The 19,303-nt window shown below is 45.6% G+C and overlaps 2 protein-coding genes across 3 annotated transcripts in view; one reads left to right on the forward strand and one right to left on the reverse strand.

Annotated features, from left to right (window-relative positions):
• The window catches only part of MAU2 (MAU2 sister chromatid cohesion factor), a 37,005-nt gene extending 21,338 nt beyond the window's left edge, over positions 1 to 15,667 (reverse strand). For both annotated transcript variants that reach the window (XR_014492621.1, XM_083363503.1), the window contains exons 1-10: positions 15,084 to 15,667; positions 11,835 to 11,852; positions 11,359 to 11,424; positions 10,355 to 10,450; positions 8,312 to 8,406; positions 7,815 to 7,842; positions 5,119 to 5,274; positions 4,121 to 4,267; positions 1,704 to 1,794; positions 705 to 808 (exon numbers count right to left, since the gene is read on the reverse strand). Coding sequence is in view for 1 of the 2 variants with exons in the window: in XM_083363503.1 (XP_083219629.1) it covers positions 705 to 808; positions 1,704 to 1,794; positions 4,121 to 4,267; positions 5,119 to 5,274; positions 7,815 to 7,842; positions 8,312 to 8,406; positions 10,355 to 10,450; positions 11,359 to 11,424; positions 11,835 to 11,852; positions 15,084 to 15,665 (1,383 nt within the window). In the remaining variant the exon portion in view is untranslated. The remainder of the gene's footprint in view (positions 1 to 704; positions 809 to 1,703; positions 1,795 to 4,120; positions 4,268 to 5,118; positions 5,275 to 7,814; positions 7,843 to 8,311; positions 8,407 to 10,354; positions 10,451 to 11,358; positions 11,425 to 11,834; positions 11,853 to 15,083) is intronic.
• Positions 15,668 to 17,343: 1,676 nt separating this feature from the next.
• Positions 17,344 to 19,303, forward strand: part of SUGP1 (SURP and G-patch domain containing 1) — a 39,825-nt gene continuing 37,865 nt past the window's right edge. The window contains 1 exon segment of the mRNA XM_083363658.1: positions 17,344 to 17,401. Within this exon segment, the coding sequence (XP_083219784.1) occupies positions 17,377 to 17,401 (25 nt within the window). The 5' untranslated portion in view covers positions 17,344 to 17,376.

Raw genomic sequence — 19,303 nt, forward strand, 5'->3', positions numbered from 1 at the left:
CCTCTGCTCAAGCAGGAGACCCTCTACCATTTCAGACAAATGGCTGTCCGATCTCTTCTTACAAATTGCCAGTCTTGAAGCACCCACAACTTCTGGAGGCAGCTTTTTCCACTGATTAATTGTTCTCACTGTCAGGAAATCTCTCCTTAATTCTAGGTTGCTACTCTCCTTGACTAGTTTCCATCCGTTGCTTCTTGTCCTGCCTTCAGGTGCTTTGTAGAGTAAGTTGGCCCTCTCTTCTTTGTGGCAGCCCCTTAGATATTGGAACACCACTATCATGTCAACCCTAGTCCTGATAGCAGTCTTCCAATATCTCGGGGGCTGCCCCAAAGAAGAGGGAGTCAAGCTATTCTCCAAAGCCGCCTGAAGGCAGGACAAGAAGCAACGGATGGAAACTAATCAAGGAGAGAAGCAACCTAGAACTAAGGAGAAATTGCCTGACAGGATAATTGTGGCAGTGGCAGTTCAAGGTCTTCCAAGACTATCTCCTTTTCAACAACCACAAAGAATGGTGATTTCAGCCGAGCCTCCATCCATGTTTCCCACCCCCACCCCCACCCCCCCCCGGTTCCAAAGGACACCAAATGCCCTAAAGCAGTGTTTCCCAACTATCGCTGGCTGGGGAATTCTGGGAGTTGAAGTCCACAGGCCTTAAAATGGCTAAGGTGTAGAAACCCTGCCCTAAAAGCAATGTAAGTCTTTACCTCTTGCAGGGCTGTAGCTTTGTGCCCTGTGACCAGCCGGCACATGATGATATGTTCCAACAAGATGACTTGGAAAGATGATAAGATGGGGCTGCAGTCGAGCACTGGAAGGAAACAAATGATGCAGTCCAGGGGGGGGAAAAGGAGAAAGGGAACAGCTCAACCAAGCTGAATGTTGTCGACTTAAAACCAGTTGCTTAGGGACTGTTCAAAGTTATGATGGACACCCCTCAAAAAGCTATTTACAACCTGGTTCGGAAGTTCTGACATCCAGTCTCCCCCTTCTCACACAATTATGTGACCAATTTTGGGTACTCAGCAACCGGCCTAAATCTGTGGCCATTCGCAGTGTCCCGTGGTTGCGTGACCGCAATTTACGACTTTTTTTAAACACCAAACCAGCCTTTACTTCTGGTGTTTGCTTGAGAAGCACCACACAAAGGGTTTGTGAAATCAGATCGGTGAATGTGATGACCCGCTTTATAACTGTTGTGACTTATGACCATAATGGGCAGGCTCTCCATTCCGGATGTAAGTCAAAAACTACCTTTGTTTTTCTGAAGCAGGCAGTAATATTTTAGCTTATAAAAGCAACTGCTCAAAAATCTTGGAAACATGCAGCATTTTGCTATAGCTCAGGCTGGCAAAAACATCCTCTGTCCTATTCTTCCCTCAGTGCAAGGTAGAAGAAATATGCCAAAAAGATCCTGCCACAAGAATCAGGTGATTCATTCTGGCATTGCTAAACTGAAAAGCAAAGTGACATTGGTTCCTTTCCTTAAGTTCAGAAAAGAACTTGGCTAACTATGCAACTCTGCATGAGCCAAAACCAAGAACAGTGTTTTGGAGGTGACCTATCACTGGTCCTGAAAAAGTACTCTGAAAAAGCAACAATAAATGTAAAAGGGAAAATAGAGAGAGAAATGGAACATGCAAGTCGGGGCATTCAAGAACAGAATCTCTGCGAAAACACACACCAAAGAAGTTTACTCTGCTCACTTTTGAGTTTTTCTAGCTGCATCAGGGCTTTGTCGGTGTATTTCTGGGCCTTCTCCAAGTATCCAGCCTGCATCGAATGCATCACAGTCACCTGGCAAAAAAAACACCACCACATTTGTTTTGCAGATCATTTTGCAATCCTGAAACAAATTGCTTCAATGTTCTCCCTGCTCTCTCTCTCCAAATTAACATTACTAGTTCTACATGAAAAACAAAGATAGGACAGAGTTCTAAATGATATAACATGCAACACCGTGAATGCCCATGCTGACACACCACCTGTGCAATTAAAACAGGCACATTCATCTTCCTTATAACAGGGCACATGGCACTGCCAAATGGTCCTCATTGAAAAAGCCTTTTTGCCAATGATACAATTAATGTACAAAAAACCAGAAAGCTATGCCTTTACTAATATTACAGGGTGATTTTTGTTAATAAAACAAAACTATCGAATTTCAAAAGAAGAGGAGGAGGAGGAGGAGGAGATGGTTTAAATCAGACATGTCAAACACAAGGCCCAGGGGCCAGATCTGGCCCGCAAAGTGGTTTCATGTGGCCCGCAAAGCCATCCTGGAAACAGTGAGGGAACGGTCCCTGCTGCCTTGGCCTTGGCCCAGGCCGGCCAGGAGCCAATGTACAATTTTTGTGGTGGTCATCTATGCTGAAATACATTCAGTCTTAGCTCAAGGCCATCTGGAAACAGGGACCAGCTACTGCCGTGTTGGCATTGCCCTCTGGGTGCACACTGGGGAGTTATCACCCTTTGTGAGAAATGAAGAAATGCACCATCGCCTGGAAGTGGCCAGCTCATGGCCCTGCCTACTTTGGGCAGGCTAGGCACCCTTGACGAGAACAATGTAGAGCTGACCATGCCCTCCCAGTAGGCCACACGCACTCCAGCCATGCCCAGCCAGTGGGCCACGCCCACCCTGGCCACACCCGCCTGCCCCCCCAAGGGCAACCACAATGCTGATGCGGCCCTCAATGAAATTGAGTTTGACACCCCTGGTTTAAATGGTTTAAAAAGAAAAAGGGGAAAGCAGGAAAAACAAAATTAGGTGGGGCAAAGAGAAAAGGACACAAGGTAACTTCCAACTTTCACAAGCGTGAAATGCAAGTAGACTAAACCATATCGCAAAATATTTCTGAAGTTAAAAACAGTTCTACTCATCAAATCCCAAGGTTACATTTTCATTTCTTTCCGTTTCAAGCTAAAGTCCGAAAACTTGTTTCCAAACCGCTATTTCAGAATTCCTGATATCTAAAGGTTACACCAGGGGTCCCCAACCCCCAGTCCATGGGCCAGTACCGGGCCGCGGCGTGCCAGCAACCGGGCCATACAAACAAGCAAAGCCCCATCTGTGGGATGCAGGCAGCACACGAAACCATGCCCCTTCCAGTCCACGGAAAAACCTCTCTCCACGTAACTGGTCCCTGGTGCCCAAAAGGTTGGGGATCTCTGGGCTAGACCACTAGACCATCTCTAGTCCAGGTGTATCCAACCTTGGCCACTTTAAGACTTACGAACTTCGACTTCCAGAATGGCCCAGCTAGCCATACTGGCTGGAGAATTGTGAGATTTGCAGTCCACAAGTCTTAAAAGTTGCCAGAGTTGGACATCCCCAATCTAGCCAATGCTGACAATACCTGATGATAACACCTCCCCAAAGTCTCCAAAAAAAACCCCCCACTGCTACTAGACATTCTGTTAGCTGAAAGTCCAGGGACTAAAACTGGGACATTTCTGCAAGGAAAGAAAGGACTCTAATCAATTAGTTATGATGCTCTTGGGAAACCTTGCCGTCTTGTGAGCCCCATTCAGCTCAGTATTGTCTATTAACATGAGTGGTGGCTTTCCCAAAGCCACACACTAGGGTCTTTCTCACCACATGCTGCCTAGAAATGTTGGTAATTAAAAAAGAAGGCATTAATTATTTGGAATAAGTTCTAAACAAAAACCAAAATCACCGAGAGGCAATTTAAAGGAAAGCCAGCAACGCGCCCCCACACTGCTAGCTACTGAAATTATAATTAGGATATTAGAGGAGCACTCTGGGTCCTGGGGTTAGGATGCTGGGTTGGAAGTTAGCAAGCCTGCGTCCGAGACCCGAGGGCTGACGTGGGACAGGGTGAGCTCCCGTCCTTTGCTCCAGCTCCTGCTGGGGACATGAACGAAGCCCCCAACAGGCAACGGTAATGCCGCCGGCTCATCCTTTCAACCCGGAAGCACCTCGGTGCTTCTGACATGAGCGCGATGCGATTGGGATATTGCCATGAGGAGGTTAAAAGGAGAAATAGTGCACTCCTTCTGTATGTGGAAAGGACTAGTTCCTCAGTCCGATCCTGAAAAGCCCCTACTGGATGGATCGGGGCATAAACTTATTATTTTGGCAAGATCAGAGGCAGCATCTCACCAGGTAAACCAGCACACACATGTGCTCCTTGGGTAGCCAGTGGAAGAGGTCTGCAGGGTTGCTGGGCAGGATCTCATCATCGTGAAGCGTTGAGATGGTCTGGATGCACTGCTGCAGCTGCTTTAGACACGGCTTGACACTCTTCACCTGCGGAAAGGAGACGCAGCCCCAACAAAGTCAAAACCAGACGTCACGCCCAAATCAAAGGCGCCATACTTCCTAGGGTCAACCACACATTTTGAGGGCTGTTGTCTTCTTTTCCATTCATCTTCTCTAATGATGGGACATTAAAGATCACTGAAGATTCCTGTCAAGCTTACATTCCTTTTTTATCATCTTCTCCCGCCCATTGTTCCTTCATAGATTTGCTCTGCAACTCTATTCTTGACTTAGTTGTCGTTTTACAACCGTTCGGCACTACAACGGCCTCATAGCAGGTGCTCTGTGGCCCATTAAAGTACCTCCAGCCATCGTAAAATGTGCCCCCGTAGCGATCAAGGGATGGCATTTTGAGTGCTTGGCAACCTGCTTACCTTGATGATCGGTTGCAGCATCCTGCGGCCGCATGGCACCAATTTCCAACGTTTTTGCTGGTTTCCGGCAAAAAAAACAACACCCACTAGGAATCATGGGTTCACTTAACAACCATACCTTTCATTTGTTTAACGGCTGCCATGAAAAATGTCAAAAACAGAAAAAAGGTCCAGACACACGGGTGCCTCGATTTGCAATTACAACAAGCTACCACCAGATTTTCCAGGCCAGATAAGTCATTTCCTTCACGACTACAGTGGCCACTTTACAACCGCCACACACACAAAAAAAGAAAGAGCGCATAAAATTGGACCGGTTACGTGGGTGATCCGCTTTACACCCACCGCAGACTTAGGGCTGTAAAGGGGAGGCTCCATTGCGACCGTAAGTCGAGGACTACCTGTTCTTAGGTTGTGAGCAAGAATCTTTTATCATGGAAGATCACCTGAACTGTTTCCACTGACCTGACCAGCATCCAGGTAATGCGTCACCTGCAGGACCAAGAAGAAGACCCGCAGTGACTCTTTCTGGATGGGATTCCCTTGCCAGTTCTCGACGATCTGCCCGCACAGCGTAAGCAGCGGATGCACCTCTTGCAGTTTCCTCTCCATGAGGAGCAGCTATAGAGGAGAAAGGAACGAGGAAAGAAATGACTTGGGAAGTTTCAGAAGACTTGGTAAGCGCGTCTTCTCCAGCTTCAGGCTTCCTTAAGTCTTGGATTTATCTTCTCAAATAAAGAAGAAAAACAAAAAGCACGGCTAGTCCTCGACATACAACCACAACTGAGCCCCAGATTTCTCTTGCTAAGCGAGAGTGCCGTTAAGTGAGTTTTGCCCCATTTTACAACAACGATAAAGTTGGAAGGGACCTTGGAGGTCATCTAGTCCAACCCCCTGCTCAAGCAGGAGAACCTATACCAGTGATGGCGAACCTTCCGAGTGCCCAAACTGCAACCCAAAACCCACTTATGTATCGTCAGGTGCCGGGTGGGCGTGGCTGCAGTGGTAACGGCAAACTGGATGGGACTAAAAAGTTCAATCAATCCCAACTTTGCGAGATCTTTTTTTCCCGCGAGAAGTTGAAACTGATTGACTGATTGAACCTTTTTTTCTTTTGCACACGGCGGCACAGGCCTAAAGCAAAAAGGTTTTATAAAACCCGACTGAAGGCCTAGGACTGGAGCAATGGCGCACGTGCCCACAGAGAGGGCTCTGTGTGCCACCTGTGGCACGTGTGCCATAAGTTCGCCACCACGGACATATACCATTTCAGACAAATGGCTGTCCAGTCTCTTCTTAAAAACTTCCAGTGTTGGAGCATTCACAGCTTTTGGAGGCAGGTTGTTCCGCTGGTTAACTATTCTAACTGTCAGGAAGTTTCTCCTTAGTTCTAGGTTGCTTCTCTCCTTCCTCGCCACAAACTTGTGAAGCAAATATTGGAGCTATTAGGTTAGTAACACAGGGTTGTTAATGGATCTGGCTTCCTTCCTCACCGATTCTGCTTGTCAGAAGGTCACAAATGGGGAATCGCATGAGCCTGGGACACTAGCAATTGTCATAAATATGAGCCAGATGCCTAGTGGTTGAATTTTGATCATGTGACCGTGGGGGATGCTGCCACAGTTGTCAGTGTGAGAAATGGTCATTGGTCACTTTTTTCAGTGCCGTTGTAACTCTGAATGGTCACTAAACGAATGGCTGTAAGTTGAGGACTACCTGTTTTACGTGTGGGAAGAAACGTTATTTCTAAGTCCTCAGTTCAGTGCTTAATTTTTCTTCTCATCATTTCAAGATAATCCCAGAAAACATACCAAAAATAACAACATCAAAAATAAGGTAGCCCAATTAGAACGGAAATAGGTAAAAAAATTCAAGTATAAGTTCAAAGATGGCTTTTTCTCAGCGGTTCTCTTGTATGAGCAACGCCAAACTTGGCATTACAATTTATACCTTCCATGCCAATCGCTTGCAACTGATTTATACACACTATACTAGGTATTATACTCATTTTAGAGTTTAAATGACACTTTCTAACACTGATTCAGTCCCTGGGGGTCCATCTCTGTTATTCTCAGGATCATCTAAGAAATGAGAAGACAATCTACACCAGGCATCTCCAAACTTGTCAACTTTCAGACTTGTGGACTTCAACTCCCAGAATTCCTCAACCAGCCAGGCTGGCTGAGGAATTCTGGGACTTGAAGTCCACAAGTCTGAAAGTTGACAAGTTTGGAGACCCGAGATCTACACATTGTTGTGGCTTCCAGGGACCTTTCTGTTTGCACTATTAAAAACTCACAGCACAGTTGTTCCAAACCAGCAGTGTGACTTCCTATCATTCTCAAGCAGAATGTATATGAGCTGTAACTTAAGTCTTCAAGTAGTCTAGAAAATTTTAAAGATGACCTAAAAAAAACCAAATGTCCAAAAAACCCCAAGAAAAATATTTTCAAAATTATATGCAAGGTAGAGTCCCATTTTATCCCATTACTCAACCTATAAGTCACCTGTTCTCTGAAGCAGTTAAATGCAGCCTCTAGCCATTCCAAAACTAGCCTCCCTTTAACAGATGCAAGCCTAATTAACCCACACAATATAAAATGTATTTGCTAAATTAATCTGAGATTTGCTTAGTCCAGCACTATGGGTAAAAATGGCAGCAACAAGCAGGAGTGTAATTATAACCTTCCCAAATCCTACTATCTTCATGGAATCTTAATTACTCCAAACCAACAAAGTTACTTTTTCATGTTTGCCTCTCTAAAACTCTCCATAGCATTTTAAAAGTTCTCAAGAAGTTTCCACATAGATATGAATTACACTAAATATAAAACATAGGTAGGGTAGTCACACGTTTGAAATGATGTGTGGGTTAACAAAATGTTGTTACTCATGTCAGCAGATGTCTATCAATGGTCTAGATCAGTAATTCTCAACCTTAGCAACTTGAAGATGTGTAGACTTCAACTCCCAGAATTCCCCAGCCAGCATGCCAACTAGAGGATTCTGGGAGTTGAAGTTGCCAAGTTTGAGAAATACTGGTCTGCGAGATCAGAATCTATTTATTATTCATTGCTTTTATAAGGAAAACAAACCAAGACTGCAGATTTTAAAGTAATATAAAGTAAAATATTCTTTTGTCTAAGCCCCAGAAAACTTACCATGCCTTTGCTTAGTAGAAACAGTGCTCTGAAAAAGAAAGGAAAGTTATTAAGATTCTAGCACTGTAGAGATCTCCCAGAAATACAATGTATTCTCATTTTGTCTCGAATTCTCATATCTAAAACTGCATCAAACATATTTCAGGGGGAAAAAACGAAACTGTAACTTTTCATGTTTACTTTGCTGTTATGATAGAAATGACTGTTACTAATTATATGAAACTAAAAAGTTGAGGCTGTAATTTGAATTTGCAATTACTGCACCAAAAAAGTGGAAGTCACTGCTTTTTTTTCTTTTCCCTTCCCTTCCCATCTTTTCCCCCTTCTTTTTCGCATTTTTCCTATTGTCTTTACTTTCGTTTGTATTTTACATTAAGATAAACTTTAATAAAATCTTTTAAAAAATATTTCAGTTTGCAAAAGACTACGGAACATATTTCCTTACTCTGTTCACTTTTTCCCTTTCCCTGTTTCCCCCTTTTCAAAAATCCACCCACCTTGTATATTCTGATCCTACCACGCGGGCGTATTCTGCTCCAACTCCCAAAAGGTCGCAGGCGGACACCAAATCTTTCTCAAGCGTGTGAAGTTGCTAATGGGGAATACACAGAGGGACACACATGAAGCTTGAAATGGCTCTGAAATGGTCCAGAGTCCAGACAGCCAAAAATTTTGATTTTGAGTTTGGTCTACTGGTGGTGAAGGCACCAGGCTAGAAGCCGGGAGACTGTGAGTTCAAATCCTGCCTTAGTCATGAAAGGCGGCTGGATAAACTTGGGCTAGGCCAGGGGTAGGCAACCTCGGCTCTTTTATGACTCGTGGACTTCAACTCCCAGAATTCCTGAGCCAGCTGGGCTAGTCACTCTCTCTCAATCTAGCTCACCTCGCAGGTGAGGAGGATGAAGGTGTGCTGCATATGTTGAACGCCTTTATTTTTAAAACCAATAAAGGTGGGATTCAAATAAATAAATTTTCAACAAGACTTTCCAATCTCAAAATGTTTCAAGGTTTTGCAAACCTCGAAGGCAGGGGTGTCAAACTGCCGGCCCGCGGGCCGGATGCGTCATGCCGAAACCGCGCCCACGCCGTTGCCGGCAATGGGGAAAAAGTCGCGATATGTCGCGGCACATCACGTGACGTTGCGAGTTTGACACTCCTGCTCTGTGGATGCTGATGGCCCAAACCCGTTTATTTTCCATTAAGCACTGGTACCCCAAAGCAAAAAGTTCCAGTCACAACACTGGAATAAAACTTCCTCCCCTTTTGTCTGTGTGCAGACACTATGTACCTGGACAAAGGGGTAGGGGTTGGGTTGCAATGCTGCAACCGCCATTTTGTTTATTTTGACCCACTACGAGGGTGCCGTTACTGCTTCGATACTTAGAACTGAGCTTATAAGCCACCACTCACTTGCTCACTTGATGAAACTTTACACCAAAGGACAAGGTATCCCAGTTACAGAACATTTTCCTAAGATCAATTCAGAAGGTCTCCATACTGCAATTCTTCCGGAAATTAAAAGACAACTTGGCTTCTTTCTAGGCATTTGTGGAATAACTACTTCAGAAGCAAGCTCTCTTTTAAATTCTCTGATACTGCTTTTCTTCCATTCTATTCATAGCCCCGCCACTGAATCTTGTTTCACTTTTTGTATCTACTATTTATTAACAGTGCTGGATTTTTTTGCACCTTTCCTGAAGGCTTTCTTTATTGCTGTCTCATAAACAGCTTTGGGCATCCCCTGTAAGGCTACAGATTTTTTTTTAAAGAAGTAGTAACACTAATTTACAGAGCTGAGCGCAGCCTTGCTTGCTTTATCTTCTGCTGTTCAATGGTCAGATACTCAGGCTTGTTTTGTCTCTTCCCCAAGGACACTCCGTCTCAATGGTAACTTCAACCTTGCAGCTTTTAACACCGTAGAATCTCTCTTACGTGTTTCCCTCTCGTATCTATAAATACTGCAGAATTCCCTCCCCCCGAAACTCTATGCTGTTTTTCATACAGGTAGTCCTCGCTTAACAACCCTGGGTTCAGCGACCAAGTTAGAACCGTACTGAACAAATGGTAGTTACATCCAGTCCTCAAGAGTTACAGCCGCGGCAGCGTCTGCATGGTCCTATCACCAAAGTTTGGATGCCTGGCAATCTGTCCACATTTACAACCACAGCACGCACAGCAGTTGCCTTGGCAGGGTGCATCTCGTCACCCATGGGAAGAGGAAGGCAGTAAGATCAGCTGAGGGCGGTGGAGGACAACAGGGGCAGAAGGCAGCGTAGAGCAGGGTGGATCAAAAGAGCAGCAATGAGGAAGGAGATAGGTGGGTGAGGGGAGTTGAAGCAGAGGCTAGCACAGCAGGGCAGAAGTGTGAGGTCCTCACCTGAAGCCTGCAATCGGGACTACCATTAATTGCTGTCGCTAAGCAGTGGAATCACACAATGTTTCACCTAATAAACTCTTCACTTAGTGATGGAAATTCCAGTCTTGTTAAGCGAGGACTAGCTATGATTTAAACCACTTGAGAAGAGTGAAATTGAGCTTACCGCAAGCTGAAAAAGAAGACGACAATGCCAGTAAGGAGTCTGTTGTGAAATTTGGATGGCTTTACGCAGCAGTGGCTTTGCTGTGTCAACAGAATTCTGAAAAGCATGGACAATAAAAATCAAATTATCACGCAGAGATGGGGGAGGAGGAGGAGGACTCAAACACAAAGTCAATTGGAAAAAGTCATGCCTTGTAAAGCAAATGGAACACCATTCTATTAATGGGAGGGTGCACAATTTTGCAGAAATGACACGCTTTTCCCCAAAACACATTCTAGCAAATACATGTCTGTAAAACCTGTGTGAAGAGGTTTAAAGATCGGGAGCAAAGCACTTATTAGTCAGCAAAGAGATTCAGTCCATGGTATCTACAATTAAATGCCTTCCAGACAGATGCACTGGGTGGACTGTTTTGCCTTTCTAGAGGACAGTCAGTACAGATGATGACTGGAAACTCTATGAGAGTTATTGTGCGTTCACACAAACTTACATCTGCTTCTGAACTCCTAACACTATTCTAGAAGCTCCTCAAAAGGGGCACCAAGATGTTAATTCTACTTGTTAGAAGTTAGGAGCTGTGGTGGCACAGTAGTTAGAATGCAGTATTGCAGGCTAACTCTGCCCACACTCAGGATTTTGATCCTGACGGCTCAAGGTTGACTCAGCCTTTCATCTTTCCAAGGTCGGTAAAATGAGGAGTTAGATTGTTGGGGGCAAGAGGCCGACATTGTAAACCACCCAGTGTGCGCTGTAAAAACACTGTAGGGCGATATATAAATTGCTATTGGTTGCATCAACTGAAATATCAAAATAATAAAACGCAAATCAAAGCTCAGTTCCTTTTAACGGAAGTGCTACTGACATGCAAATAAGTCAGGGAACAAAGATTGATAAAACGTCTTAGCTCTTACTTTGTATGGAAGAAAGTTTTGTATGTTCTTTGTGTATCAAACCCGTTCAATATTAGCATTTAAAGAAATGCATCAAAAAGATGCTCTTCTCACCTCTTGACAGTACAACTCAGACAGGAGGCTGGCAGCTTCAAATTTGACATCCTCAAACTGCGGAATCTGGTAGTGTCCATGTTAAGCTAATAACACTTTCTGTTAAAAGTTAAAACAGTAAGACATTTTTAATTGGAAAAGATCCAATGCTGTGTTTAATGTAGGATGTGCCAAGTACTGAAACTATACTCTCTCTAACTGCTCAGTGCTCCCGTCTGTAATGCCACCCACCCCGCTTTCCAGCCTGCTTGAGTAATTTCAGCAAACGTGGGCCCTAAAATGTTTAAATCCACGGGCCGTGGTATCTACCAGGTCTTGAGCCCTCTGGAACCAAGCCGCAGAAGTGGTCGGGAAGCGCGTGCATCCCCTTGCACGAGCAGTAGGCAAGCAGCAGGCCGAGTTGGTGTTAACTTTCCAAACAGGTTTAATTGATAATTGATCGTCCCAGTTTTCATGAGTCCAGAAAAAAAGGATACTTGTTGTGATATCAGCCACTGTAAAAAGAAGAGATAGAGAAATTAGCAATTCCTGAAATCCCCTTCCCACAGAATTTATAGCAATCTCTAAAGGGAAACAGTTAATAATGTATTTCTGAAATACAAGAAATGAACAAATAATTTTTATTCTGGTTTATGGCCAATCAAGACACAGCGAAGTGTCAGTGCTGCACTGTCCTTTCCCTTCCTGCCAAACTGAACTCTTCCCGCAGTCTCAAAACGTAGAAAAAAATCAATTCTTGTTTATCCGAACTTTACCCTCACAATACCTGTTCTTTTATTCCTTGAAATAATCATTTTTCATTTTTCCTATGCCTCCTGAAGTTCACTGTTAAAATGTTGTATCTGTTTAAGGGACTATAAGTTCAGCAGAAGCCTCAATATATTCAAATTCTGGAAACTCCCAAGCTGGGTGGACAGGCTCGATTCAGAAAAATCATTGCTCATCAGTGTAAACTATGAATGGGAAATTAGCAGGACACAATAAGGTGTCACTCCGCAGGCCAACACACACATATTCACCTGGATTTTCTCCTTTTTTCTCTTCCACCTGACTGCTGGAAAACAACTGAGAGAGTGGAAGGCAAGAATGCTGCCACAAACTGCTCTTGGAGGAGAGGCTATCAGCTTTCTCTGATGTTTCTGAGACTGTGAACACTGATTCTGCCCACTGCTGCCATATGCCACCTTGGGTGATTATCCAGGAGGAAATGCAGCCCTGAGGCTGAAATGGGATCCCTTTCCATTGTTACCTTACAATGCAAGATGGATGTCTGATTTCAGTACAGGCAGTCCTCGACCTATGACCATGATTGAGCCCAACATTTCTGCTGTTAAGTGAGACATTTGTTAAGTGAGTTTTGCCCCATTTTACGACCTAAGTGAATCACTACAGTTGATTAGTTGGGAACACGGTTGTTAAGTGAATCTGGTTTCCCCCATTGATGTTGCTTAGCAAAAGGTTGCAAAAGATGACCACTTGATCTTGGGACACAGCAACAGTCATAAATATGAACCAGTTGCCAAGCATTGGAATTCTGATCACACGATCATGGAGATGCTAGAAAAGTCATGTAAAAAATGGTCATAAGTCACTTTTTTCAGTGCCATCGTAACTTTGAAGGGTTACTAAATGAACTGTTGTAAGTTGAGGACTACCTGTACAAAGTTCCTGTGTTCCTACTTATTTTCCCTCTTTTATTCCTAGATCTAGACAGCACACTAAAAAGCAGAGACATCACCCTATCAACAAAAGTTTGTATAGTCAAGGCTATGGTCTTCCCAGTTGCAATGTATGGCAGTGAAAGTTGGACCATAAAAAAGGCCAAGGGCCAAAGAATTGAGGCCTTTGAACTATGGTGCTGGAGAAGACTCCTGCGAGTTCCTTGGACTGCAAGGCGACCAAACCGGTCAGTCCTAGAGGAGATCAACCCTGACTGCTCTTTAGAAGGCCAGATCCTGAAGCTAAAACTCAAATTCTTTGGCCACCTAATGAGAAGGAAGGACTCACTGGAGAAGAGCCTAATGCTGGGAAAGATCAGGGGCAATAGAAGAAGGGGACGACAGAGAATGACGTGGCTGGATGGAGTCACTGAAGCAGTAGGCATGAGCCTAAACGGACTCCAGAAGATGGTAGAGGACAGGAAGGCCTGGAGGAACGTTGTCCATGGGGTTGCGATGGGTCGGACACAAGTTCGCAGCTAACAACAACAACATTCCTAGAAAAGTTATTTTCTTTTCAACTCCATTCTTGTCTTATTTCAAATGTCTGAATTTAAGAGCTGTGCATTCTCCTCCACCAGACTTTTTGGAGAAGCTCCTGCCTTCTTTGGTAATACCTAGAAATAATTTTTTAGCTATAACCTCTTTGCTTACTGTACAGCTGCCTTAAAAATCTATCCAGTTATGCATACAGGCAAAAAAAAATGAAAAAAATGATATACCTCAAACTCATCTGTTTATAACAATGTAGCAATATGTGGCACAGTAGAGAAACTGTACAATCTTCCTTAGGCTTTTCTTTTTCTATGCAGCAATCAACACTAAGCCAGATTCATTCTGAACTGTCTTGCCCAACCTAATATCTTCCAGATGTGCTGCTCTACAATCAACATCACTCCCCAGTTAAAATAGGTCACTTTTGTTACTCGAATTCTCAAAGCCCCTTAAAAATAACTCAAATGCAGCAGGAGCAAAAGTTTAGTAGTAGTCCACAACAGTAACATGTTTGCCATTCAATGGAAAACCAGGAGAAAGGAATGCTAAATATAAAACCTTGCACTCCTGATCAAAAGGGGAGATAAAAAATCTAACGAGAAAAGAAATATTTTTAAAGTCAGGGACAGGAATGAAAAGAAAAACAGAATTAAAAACGTGAACAGAACTAATATCTTCACCTGCTGGGTGGAGGACCCAGGGGAAGAGGGTAAGAAATGCTATAACAGGCAGTCAATGAGCTTCAGGAGAAACTACTGCACACTCTGAGGCCACGACTGAGAAGGTCCAGCACATCTGGACAGCAGCAGTTTCAGCTCTGAGATGGCCTGCACAGAATAACAGAGTTGGAAGAGAGCTCACAGGAGACCCTATACCATTTCAGACAAATGGCTGTCCAGTCTCTTCTTAAAAGCCTCCAGTGATGGAGCACCCACAACTTCTGGAGGCAAGTTGTCCCGCTTGTTAAGTTTTCTCACCATCAGGAAATTGTACAAATCTGGCTATACAAATGCAGGTAGTCCTTGACTTACAACCATTCATTAGCGACTGTTCAAAGTTAGAACAGCATTGAAAAAAAGTGACTTATGACCAGGGCAGCATTCCCATGGCCACCTGATGCAAAATTCAGATGCTTGCCAACTGAATGAGAGCTTATGACGGCTGCGGCGTCCTGTGGTCACTCATCAACTTCTGCCACCTTCTGACAAGCCAAGTCAATGGGGGAACGCCAGATTCGCTTAACAACCGTGTCGCTAACTTAACAACTGAAGTGGTTCACTTAACAAACGTAGCAAAGAAAGCTGGTAAAATGGGGGCAGAGTTCACTTAAGAAATGTCTCACTCAGCAACAGGAATCTGGGGCTCACTCGGGGTCGTACGTCGAGGACTACCCGTGCTTCCCTCTCTGGGGCCGCATGCCTGCATGCACTCAAGACACGTGTAGACAAGAGCGGCAGCCCTCCCTCCCTCCCTCCGGCCACCCCGCTTCCCTTCCCAGTCCCCGGGACGCACCGCTTTCTCGAGGTGCCCGCGGGCCTGCTCTCCGTTGCGCGTGTGGTGGTAGAGGACGGAGCCGAGCTGGAGGTGGGTGCGGGCTTCGACCCGAGCGGGGGGCTTGCGGGGCAGCACGGCCTGGAGGCAGTGGACGCAGAGCCGCACCTTGGGCGGGCTAGAGGTGCGGAAGTGCTCGGCCAAGCCCAGCAGCGCCACGTACCACGACTCGGACGCCCCCGACGACACCGGAGCGCCGCCGGCCCCGGACGCGGAGGACGCCGACGACGAGGAAGCAGCGGAACCGCCGCCGCCGCCTCCTCCTCCTGCCGTGGCCTCAGCCCCGCCGGGCACCACCGCCTGTTGCGCCCCCCCCGAGCCGGGCCCGGCGCTTCCTCCCACCGCCGGCTGGGGTCCTGCTACGGACGAGGCGGCTGAAGCTGCCGCTGCCGCTGCTCCCCCGGCTGCGGAGGAGGACGAAGGAGCGGAGGAAGAGGCCGGAGCCGTCGTGGTGGTCGCAGCGGAGGCGGAGGATGATGCCTGCACTCCGCCCCCGTTGCCCGCCGTCGCCGTCGAGCCGCCCGACGTCCCGACGGCGGCCATCTTGCCTTGGCCTCCGTAAGGACCGGGAGGTCGCTGCGAGGCGGAATTGAGAGACTCGCTGCGCCTGCGCAGCCTTCGCAACGCTTGACGGGAAAGCGAGTCCTGGAAACAGTGGTGGCTTATTTCACCTCCACCCCCCCCATCCCCCCATCCCGTTTGGAGAGACCGAGTTGGGAGACAAAGAGACAAAGAATCCTTCTCTCCGGGGAAATCTTTATCCCCATTTCTCCTTCCCAGGTCAGGAAACAGATCCTCCCCTTTCTAGATCTCTGTTTTTCCGTTGGAAAAATAATGCGTATAAAACAAAAGTACACCTTGCACCCCCATGGGATTGCCTGTCCATTTCCATCCACTTCACCGGTACAAAAGCGTGTTGCAGATTTAAGGCTGTTAATAAAAAAAAAGTGCATAGCTTACTTTTACAACCTTAGCAAATAATGAAGAGAGCGTTCACTCATTCGCTTTATAATGCTTAAAGTCTTGGATCTTTGATTCTCATGGTTATGAAGAGTGATGTTTTTGATCGTAGAAGTCATTTCGAAAGCGGCCAGCTGAAGGGTGTGACATAGAAGTCATTACTGCTAAGCTTGTAAGCCGCCCTGAGTCTTCGGAGAAGGGCGGGATATAAATGTAATAAAAATAAAAAATAAAATAAATAAATTTAATAATAATGGCCTGTAACCCCTTTTGTATCATGAGAAATATAGTTCATCAAGCTCAGAACAGCCGAAGTGAAGTTTTGCGGCCGGTTATCAAGTCTCGTGAGAATTACTCGATTTTTTTCCCCTCTTGCCGGTGCCACAGAGCGCCTGACGGGTATTTGACAGAATAGAGCTGGCAGGGACCTGGGAGGTCTTCTAGTCCAGCCCCCAGCTCAAGCAGGGGACCCTGGCCAATACCAATTCAGACAAGTGGCTGTTCAGTATCTTCTTAAAAGCCTCCATTGATGGAGCGCCCACAACGTCTGAAGGCAAGCCACTGATTAATTGTCCTCACTGTTACCGGTGGGAAGCCTCTCCTCAATTCCAGGTTGCTTCCCTCTTTGATTAGTTTCCATCCATTCTTTCTTTTTCTTGCCCTCTGGTGCAGGATAGACACCTGGACAAGACAAAACTCGAAATTTGGATGTAACGGTAGCATTATATAGGAGCCTTGGTGGAGCAGTGGGCTAATGCCTCCTTAAGTAACACCAGCTGCCTGCAATTAGTGCAGGTTCGAGTCCCACCAGGCTCAAGGTTGACTCAGCCTTCCATCCTTCCCAGGTAGGTAAAATGAGGACCCAGATTGTTGGGGGCAATAAGCTGACTTTGTAATAATGCCGCTTGGGGGGCCCCCCAAAAGCCCTAATAAGCAGGCGCATATACATAGAATGAAGGCTATTGCTAAGCACATTGGTTTGTGCTTAAATTGTAAGCCGCCCTGAGTCTTCGGAGAAGGGCGGGATATAAATGGGATTAAAATTAAATTAAATTAATAGTCTCCCCAGAGACTCTCAAAAACTCCCCCCCCCCTCGGGAAATCGTTTTCCAGCCTCTGCAGGTCTACGAAACTACAATACCCGGCATGCTTTTTTCCTCGCGTGACTGTCGCGTGTCGACTCCTCCTCCTCCTCTCCCACAATGCAGCGCGCCGCCCTGCCTCTCGGCCCATCCGGGTGAGTGCCCGCCCGCAGTGCATTGTGGGAGAAGCGACAGGAGGGCCGCCTGCAGCCATGGAGAGCAGCAAGGATGCGCCAGGTGAGTTTCGCCCCTCAGGCGGAGCGCCGCTTCCCCTCCCCCCTCCCGTCGCCGGGAAGCGTTTCCGCTCCCCGCTCTTTCAAAATGCGTGCAGACGACGCCGGTTGTGGTTTCCCTGCTACGCTTTGTAGGCCTTTGGCCTGCTTAGGAACGGTTGCGAGGGAGCATCATCCCCGTCTGAATGCTTCCCAGGTGTGTGCCGGACTACAGTTCCCATCGGGCAGGCAGGCAGGCTCGCGATGACCGGTGGCGGGGTGTTCTCGTCTTCCTTTGTCCGTTTTCCGCCGTGTGCTCGTTTTCTGCCCTTCCGTTTTTGTGTGTGCTAATATGCTGGTTTCTCTCCCCCCCCTCCCCGCCCGGATATCATTGTCAGGTTGGAGGAGCTGCTGAAGAGAGCAAATGAAAAAGACCTAGGAATTGGAGCAGCTTCACTGTGGGAATTATTTATAGCGTTTTGGTTCGAGAGGGCAGGGGAGAAAGTCAGGGAGGAGGACATGATGGTTAATGTATCAGGTGGTCAATGTGGTGGGTAACCATGGCTATTGTATAGGGAACGGTTGCTGGAATTGGGTATGTGTAGTTTAATGAAGAGAAGGGTGAGGGGTGACATGATAGCAGTGTTCCAGTATCTCAGGGGCTGCCTCAAAGAAGAGGGAGTCAAGCTATTCTCCAAAGCACCTGAAAGCAGGACAAGAAGCAACGGATGGAAACTAGTCAAGGAGAGAAGCAACCTAGAACTAAGGAGAAACTTCCTGACAGTGAGAACAATTAACCAGTGGAACAACCTGCCTCCAGAGGTGGTGAATGCTCCAACACTGGAGGTTTTTAAGAAGAGACTGGACAGCCATTTGCCTGAAATGGTATAAGGTTTCCTGCCTGAGCAGGGGGTTGGACTAGATGACCTCCAAGGTCCCTTCCAACTACTACTTCTTCTTCTTCTTCTTCTTCTTCTTCTTCTTCTTCTTCTTCTTCTTCTTCTTCTTCTTATTATTATTATTATTATTATTATTATTATTATTATTATTGTATTCAAACAGTACAATTCCATAACAGCGTCTTGTTGGCCAGAGCTGGAACAGATCATTAATGAAATGATGCCAAAAAAAAAAGACTAGGAATTCCCCGGTGGAGAATGAATTAATTTAAAAAAATTTGATACATGCAGAGATGGATAGACTAACCTTGGAAATTAAAGACAAGGATGAAATAGAGTATTACGAAGTTTGGGATAAGATGTATTATTCGTTAGACTCGAGAAGAAAAACTCAGAACAAAGAAAGGTGGTCTAGAAGAGAGAAAGTGTAGATTTTCAACCCCAAAGTGAGTGTAAGATAGAGATCAGAAAGAATACGAAATGGAAATGGAAGTTATGTTGTATATAGATGTAAATATGTATGTAAATATATAAATAAACAGTATAAAATGCAATATGTAAATGGTATAAAAGATCAGTGACTAGGGAGATATATGGTATAGTATGTATGGCAAAATAACAGCCAGAAAAGTCACATTGTGTTCAACCTTTTTAATGAATAAACATTTAAAAACAGGTTTCAGGGGGGCCCCCACGCGGCATTATTACAAAGTCAGCTTATTGCCCCCAACAATCTGGGTCCTTATTTTACCTACCTCGGAAGGATGGAAGGCTGAGTCAACCTTGAGCCTGGTGGGATGCGAACCTGCACTAATTGCAGGCAGCTGGTGTTACTTAAGGAGGCATTAGCCCACTGCTCCACCAAGGCTCTTGATGAAAGAGGGGTATTAGTGGTACAAGCCACCTACTAAATAATTGTTCATATAGTTGCTGCAGCACAGTGCATGTGAATATAGAAAAGGAATATTCAAATCTTTAGTTGATGGAAAGCTCCTAGTTGACTTGTAACAAATCAAATGAATGCCCCA

Source organism: Vipera ursinii (genome assembly GCF_947247035.1).
Source record: "Vipera ursinii genome assembly, chromosome: 1".
Classification (NCBI taxonomy): domain Eukaryota; kingdom Metazoa; phylum Chordata; class Lepidosauria; order Squamata; family Viperidae; genus Vipera; species Vipera ursinii.